This window comes from Hordeum vulgare, chromosome 5H (genome assembly GCF_904849725.1).
Source record: "Hordeum vulgare subsp. vulgare chromosome 5H, MorexV3_pseudomolecules_assembly, whole genome shotgun sequence".
NCBI classification, from domain to species: Eukaryota; Viridiplantae; Streptophyta; class Magnoliopsida; order Poales; family Poaceae; genus Hordeum; species Hordeum vulgare.
Window position 1 is genome coordinate 172,343,303 of NC_058522.1, and position 7,487 is coordinate 172,350,789.

A 7,487-nucleotide genomic window follows, 5' to 3' on the forward strand; every position below is an offset into this window, starting at 1 on the left:
TGTCGATCGGTGTGGCCACACACCTAGGGAAATATCAAAAGTGGATAAAGATTACTTGATGACATGGCTAGATCTAGTTAGGGAGCTACATAGGTCAATTCATTAAATGAGTGGAACTAGCTAGTTGGGGAAGGCGCTGACTCTAACTAGTGGAGGGGGAGGAAAAAGAGAAATGACACTACTAGGAAAAGACGTGCTAGTGGCGCACCTATTTTGGCTACTAATGGCGCACTACAGGTGCACCACTAGCATCACGCCATTAGAATTTTTTACTGCCTGGTGCGCCATTAGTATAGCCCATGGTGCTCCATTAGTATGCCTCCCAGGGGCCATATTTACCCATGTGCTCTGGCTTACTAATGGCGCACTAGTTGACGACGCGCCACTAGTGTGCTTTTTGAAGTGCACCACTAAAGTGTTGAGTGGTGCGCCACTAGTATGAAGTATTTGTTGAGAGCATAAAATCTTTGCTGAGAGCCACATGACATCAGAGATTCTGGCATATATATGTTTTGTTTCAAAACCACAAATGCAACAACACATAACATATATATCAAATATATAATACATAATAAGTGCCCTATAGTTTGACTGATCGACAACACATATCATATATGCAAAGTTGCATAACAAATTTCATGATCCATATATCAAAAATCCATAGCATCCATACATCCAAAATTCCATATCATCCATATATACATATAGTTCCATAGAATCCATACATACATAGCTCCATAGAAAATATAATACACAATGATACTTTGTGGGCATTAGTAAGTAATATATGGCACTAAAACAAATGCCTTCATGTCCATATCATAGTCCAAAGAGCATCCGCGTGGCAACCTACAGATGAAATCATCAACATGTCAAATTTAACACTCTAAATCATGAAGATCTTCAAGAATGGTCTCTAATTATAAATTTGATCTTCAAATGGGTCAAATGATCTCTACTTACATGATTTGAAGAGCTAAAAACCCATGCCTAGTCCCAATGATTAAAGGAAAATTACATATGTCAAAAGGAAATAAGGAACGCAATCCTGAAATTCATCCACACTCAGCTGATGCCTCCCTCCCTGCCTCCCTCTCTCTCCCTCTCTGTCTCCCCTCTCTCTCCTTCTCTCTCTCCCGCTCTCTCTCCCCCTCATTCTTTATTATGATTCAAAGGCTAGAACATTGATTCAGGTGCCAGCAGTAACTATAACATATAAATGGATAATAAATTCATATAAAGAAACATAACTGTAACAAAACAGAGTCAAGAGCAGATAGATCCTTGCGGAAAATATGATAATTCATGAATTAGTTCAGATGACAAGCACCGCTTCTCAGAATGCATTTGCAAGTGTTAACGGTCAAGCAATGCTAGCTAATTTAGATATGACTATGTATGGCCACAAATTAACAGCCAAGCAATGCTAGGTAGAAGAAGGTATTCACAACCAGCAATCGAATACAAAAGAGTAGATACAATATAATAAAGGTAGAGACATCAGCGAAGTGGGAAACAAGAGTTATATAATAAGGTGATTTAGCTACACAGTAGACAGAAACAATTCATCCTCTCATAGCATAATAAGATTATATGCTCCTTTGGTCATTCATGTAGAGAATATAAAGGACATCAGACCACAAGAAGGCCTATATAGTGATTTTGTATGGCCCGCAGCTAAGAAATCTCTAGAGTTTTTTTTGGGTCAAAAGCACGGGATTATGAAGCCAATCATGTATGTAAACCCTAACCTAATCCAATTGGATCGAATCCAAGCCAATCGCCAATAAGTCTAGCCTAAGAAGTAGCAACCAATCTCGATCCGGGCCCTTGCCAGAACCCAGAAGAGAAGGGGAAAGAAAGAAAGAAATACTAGATCTAGAAATCAAAGGGAGGGGAGGGGATGGGAGGCGATTTGATGTATACCAGGATGAGGTCGAAGAGGGTTGCCTGGTCGACCTTGACGACTTCTGCGTCCCAGTTCTTGAGGTCCTCAACGGGAGCGGCGGGGGTGGCAGCGGCGGAGTCGGTGTCGGAGGAGGTCCAGGCGTCTACTGGCTTTGCCTGGACGTGCTTGTTGCAGTACTCGATGACCTTGGATTCGATCCGATTGCGTTCATCAGAATGGCCAGCTTTCATGAAGACACAAAACAACATATATAACGTAATTCAAACATTTGGAAATTGCAGAAAATTGATTAGATACCATGAATGTATGTACTGAATGTAGAAGAACATACGCAATATAATGTGGAGAGTAAATACATACTCTTGTCTGGTTTGTCAACAACTCACCACAGTTCAGAGAACAGAGATTATTGGCAGATAAAAAAGACCAAAGCAAAGTAGTATAGACTAGCAATAGAGAACCAAAACATCGCAGGTACAATCCTGGAGATGTCCATTTCATTCCACGGAACTAACACCTAGATACCAGGTAAGCAGATAGATATCTCAAACTATGTGCTCGGCAAGTGCCAGGATCTTGAGATGCTTCTTCTTCCTGAGCTCGTGGGTGACCGGACCAAGGAAGCTGGTGCCAATCAGCTCTCCCTTATTGTTCACGATGACGATCGCATTATCGTCGAACTGGACCTTGCTGCCATCGCTACGCCCCTTCTTCATGGCAGCACGGATGACCACCCCATAGACCACGTCTCCTTTCTTGACCTTGCCGCGAGGCCGCGCTTCCTTGACAGAACCGATGATCATGTCCCTGATGCTCGCTCCTTTCTTTCCTCTAAGGGACCGTATGCACATAGTCCGCTTGGCTCCGGAGTTGTCCACCACCTTGAGGTTTGTTTTCATCTGGATGAATGTTCTGATTTGCTGAAACCAGAGAAGGAACGCGTGTTACCACCACTCTCTACTTGGAAAACATCTATGACTAGGTAAACAAGTACCTCAAGAAAATTATGCATTGCTCACTTCGAGCAATTATCCTGTTAGTTTTGCATCATTTCGAACTCTTACATTATGGCCCTCTTCCAGTTTACAGAAAACAGAGCAAAGAAAAATGCTTAGAGAATGCCTCATGAAGAGAACCCCAAAGAATGGAGCTCAACAAGTCATAGGAATCTAGTTTGTAACCCTATTGTAGACAACTAAGACAACGAAAGAAAAATCCCAGATCAATAGTAACACAAGCTATTCAACGATTTAACAAACTACTTAGAGCAATAGAAGATATAAAACATTGTATGGAACTTTTGAGTGCTCAAGATAAAAGGTCAGCACATGACTTTAAACAGGTCATATTTGTTCTTATTACTAACAAATCAAGCATTTTTGGTTTGAAGGAAGCAGCTATACCTGGCAGACAGCATTAGAACGAGATGGTCTTGCCACCGTTTCAATAGACAAGGTAACGCCCCCGTACAGATTGTTTCCAAGGCTTCCCATCATAGCACGCCCAACTACATAGACAAAGATAAGTGTTTGCATCACGTTATTTTGCTGAGCATCACAAGCCAAAAGCAACTGGTAAGATTTCAAAGGAATCCAGAGAGAAGATTTGACTAGAGATACAGGGTTCCCTGATACTCCCACCTAATCATTTTCTTACAGTGAGGACATCAGTTAGTCATTTTCTTATAGAGAGTTGTTTAAGCATTTAAGTTATAGAGTTAACCATAATCACAATCACCACAAGATGACATCCGTATAAGCATTTAAGTTATACTCATTTTCCTTGAGGAAAACACATATTCTGAAGTTTGGTGTGGCCAAGGTTCAAGTAGCACACCATTCAGACAGAGGTTTAACTAGTAGTAGTAGTCATGATTTTTCTCCAAGGATTTAATAAATTAACAAACCGTGTTCTTCTCCCACCAATGCCGCGAATCACAGATTGCATTTTAGCAGTTTTGATCTTTGCAAAGAGTAATCAACCGATAACACAAAAACATTACATGCCATGAAGATGTGTGTTGGATCAAATTCCATATGAACAACTCTTGTGTGCTACAATATCAAGTAAATAACTGCTAGGAATGTCAAGTTTGGACTGACTAAGGTGGCTCAAGTAGCAAGACTTTGAGAAGGCTCAGAAGTTTGGGTACCTGAAGAGCACTTTGACCTGAGGAACACTGCCATTTTGTCCCGCCCTACGCCTTCCTGCAGAACAAAAATGTCTCAACATGTACAATAGCACCACCACGGAGCAATCCGCCTAACACAGGACCGGTGGAACCAAGTCTGGCACGCGCGCGCAAAGGAATCGAAACGAACGGCAAGCCGGGCAAAGCTAGGGCTTCCTTACACCAGAAGGTCTCGCACGGCCCGACGGATCTCCGCTCCTCGCTGGTCCGGTAGGAGAACGCCGCCGACAAGGAAGGAGAGCTCGGGGTGGCGGCTCCATGGCGACCGCCTCCAAAATGTTTTGACCGGGGATTGTCTGCGACTCCATGGCGACCGCCTCCTCCACCTCAAACTCCTCGCCGTCCGAGCTCTTAAGCGTGATCATCTTCTTCTCGCCGGCGTCTCCCGCGGGCGCCATCGCCTCGGTGCTGCTGTCGAGGGGGATCAGGAGACGAGGAAACACTAGCAAGATGAGGAAGCGCGGCGGCGGTGGAGGAAGAGGAAAAAGCTGGGAGCTTTGCGGGTGGGTGGGTTGCATGAGCGTGAGGAGGGAAACTGCAGTGGCGCACTGGGTGAGTGGTGGCATTATTAGTTAAACTAGTAATGGCACACTCGGCCCCGGTGCGCCATTAGTACTTTTGGAAAAAAAAGTTTGCTAGTAGTGGTGCATGTGTGTGTGGTGCGCCATTAGTGTCCATCACACTAATGGTGCACCTGCACATGGTGCGCCACTGCTATATAGGAGTGGTGCACCACTTGTCTGGTGCGCCATTAGTGTATATATTATCTATAGCCCTTTTACTAGTAGTGTGAGTTGCATTAATGGACGTGGTGTAGTTAGTTAGAAGCAATATGGAGAGACAAAGAGAGGTAGGAGAAAGAGAGTAATGGGGGAGAAGTACTGAGGAAGAATAAAAGTGAGGGCATAGGAGGTGGGAGCTAGGGGAAAGTGAAAGTAAGAGAGGATGTGGGAGGGGAGTGGAAGGAAAAGGTGGTGGCTACGCTTCAGCATTAGGGCGGGTGAAGGAAATGCCCTGCAGCTAATGTAGTAGCACTAGTGCGCTATGGCGGCAAGCATTACTGTTTAGTGGGGCCCTCCATGTGGGCATGTTCGAAATTATCAGTAGCACCCTGCAAGAAAAACACGCTACTACTATCCTGTTAGCAGTCGCACGGTTATAAAAGGGCACTACTACTAGAACTAGCCTGGTGCCAGCGGGGTGGCAATTTTAGCAGTGGCGCATTCTCGTCTGGCCGCGCTAGTGCTATGTGGATACAAGTAGCGATGGGTGTTACACGTGCTACTGATAATTAGCAGCAGCACCCCGTTTTATACCGCGCTACTGATAAGCATGTGTGTATAAGGTATCCCTAGTAGTGTTATGTTTTCTGTCACGCTAGTGATGGGCATGTTTATGCCAAATTTGTTGGTTGTTCTTATGAGTACATTGAGTGGTCTATTTGTGTCCCTAAGTTCCTTGTGACTAACATGAAATCACCCATTAAAGAATAGGTACCTAATCCAAGCATTGATCTCTTGTAGGAGTTAGCTTCTGGAGGAGTGTCATGGTTGCTTGATAGTGGAGAAACAAATCATATGACTCGAAGCAAAGACTTGGTGGCGGATATTCATTCTAATCCTTCCTTGGCCACTCAAGTCTCCTTTGGTAATTATACAAGTTCAAAGATATTGGGTTTTGGCAAGGTGGTAATATCTAAGAAATCATCCGTAGAGAATGCCATACTTGTTAAGACCCTTGCATACAATTTAGTTTCCATTCGTCAACTTGCAATCACGGGTTTTTTTTACCTTATTTGGTGTTGACACCGTGGACCTTTTGTGGAGCAAGACTCTTAAGGTAGCCTTTGTTGGGCATGTCAAAAACGGTCTCTGTGTGGTTAACTTTTCGGAGCGACCCATTGAGACCGCGACTTGCCCAGTTGGTAAAGTTGATGTGGGATGGCTTTGGCATCACTAGCTAGCCCATGTCCATATGGTTGCAAAGTCTCCTCAAAGGGTACCACGTTCACGGACTAAAAATGTGTTTTTTTTGCCAAAGATCGTTCTTGAAGTGCTTGTATCGAAGGAATGCGACATGAGACGAGTCACCGACCCATGACTAGCATCTACTCAAAAACGACCTTGGAGCTCCTTGACATGGATCTCTTGTTGGGGAACGTTGCATGGGAAATTCCTACGTACACCCAACATCAATCTATGGAGATGTATAGCTACGAGAAGGAGAGTGCATCTACATACTCTTGTAGATCTCTAAGAAGAAGAATTAAGAAACGCGGTTGATGTAGTCGAATATCTTCACGATCCAATCATGATCCATCCCGATATAGCACCGAACGGACGACACCTCTGCGTTCAGCACATGTACGGCTCGACGATGTCTCTGCCTCCACAATCCGGCGACCGTAGGAGAAGTAGTAGATGACTTGTCCGACAGCACGACGACGTGGTAATAGTGGTGGTGGTGCAATCGCGGTAGGGCTTTGCCAAGCGCTACCGTGATGCGATGGAGGAGAAACCATCTATAGTGAGAGGGAGGGCGCTGCCAAGGCCTAATGTGTTAGTTGCCTCCCTCTCCTCTCATATATATAGGAAATAGGTGGAGCAGGCCAGCCTTGGGTTTCCCCTAGGAGTGGTGGCGGCTAAGGTGAGCAACCTTGCCACCCAAGGCAAGGGGTGGCACCCCACCTTGGGCTGCCCTACCCTTTGGCCGCTTGGGCCTTTTGGTGGGAGGGTCGCCCAGCCCACCAGGGGCTGGTACGCCTCTCACCCAATGGGTCCCTCCTGGGAAGGTGGACCCTCCTGGTGGACCTCAGAACACTTCCATCATCTCTATTACAAAACCGGTAAGCCGTGGATCTTTTTCGGAACTCGAATACCAACTTCCCATATATGAATCTTTACATCCGGCCCACTCTAAAGCTCAATGTCATGTCAGGGATCTAATCCGGGACTCCCAACAACTTTCAGTCAGCTATATATATAAGTGAACAATATTGTATAGTCACAAACGTAAAGCGTGGGGACCCTACGGGTTCGAGAAGTATGTAGACATGACTGAGACACCTCTACGGTTAATAACTAGTAGCAGCCCGTGGAATTCCATATTCTTTCCAACATATCCTACAAAGATCTTTATCCTTCGAACCATGACACCAAGGATCCAATCAATCCCATATGTGGTTCCCTTTGTTCCGCGGTATGTTACTTGCTCGAGATTCGATCGTCGGTATCTCCATACCTAGTTCAATCGCATTACCGGCAAGTCTCTTTACTCATTTCATAATACAAGATCCCATGACTAATTCCTTAGTCACATTGCATGCAATCTTCTTGTGGTGTTGTATTACCGAGTGGGCCCATAGATACCACTCAATCATACAAAGTG

The 7,487-nt window shown here is 44.7% G+C and overlaps 1 protein-coding gene across 2 annotated transcripts; it reads right to left on the reverse strand.

The window, feature by feature from the left end:
• Positions 1-737: 737 nt before the first annotated feature.
• LOC123398178 (50S ribosomal protein L14-like) lies at positions 738-4,095 on the reverse strand. Of its 2 annotated transcripts, XM_045092673.1 has the most exons (3): positions 4,062-4,095; positions 3,313-3,416; positions 2,455-2,829 (listed from the first exon to the last, which is right to left on the reverse strand). In XM_045092673.1, the coding sequence occupies exons 1-3, from the start codon at positions 4,093-4,095 to the stop codon at positions 2,455-2,457; spliced, it is 513 nt and encodes a 170-aa protein (XP_044948608.1). The 2 variants fall into 2 exon arrangements, 1 of the variants encoding a protein (XP_044948608.1); XR_006610100.1 differs by lacking the exons at positions 2,455-2,829; positions 4,062-4,095 and adding an exon at positions 738-849 and having other exon boundaries at positions 3,313-3,371.
• Between the last annotated feature and the right edge of the window lie 3,392 nt (positions 4,096-7,487).

Coding starts and splice junctions, on each gene's coding strand:
- LOC123398178 (XM_045092673.1), bottom strand. CDS start 4,095: ATGGCAGTGTTCCTCAGGTCAAAGTGCTCTTCAG. Junction 3,417..4,061: donor CAGGTCAAAGTGCTCTTCAG/GTACCCAAACTT, acceptor TTGTCTATGTAG/TTGGGCGTGCTATGATGGGA. Junction 2,830..3,312: donor GTTCTAATGCTGTCTGCCAG/GTATAGCTGCTT, acceptor CTCTGGTTTCAG/CAAATCAGAACATTCATCCA.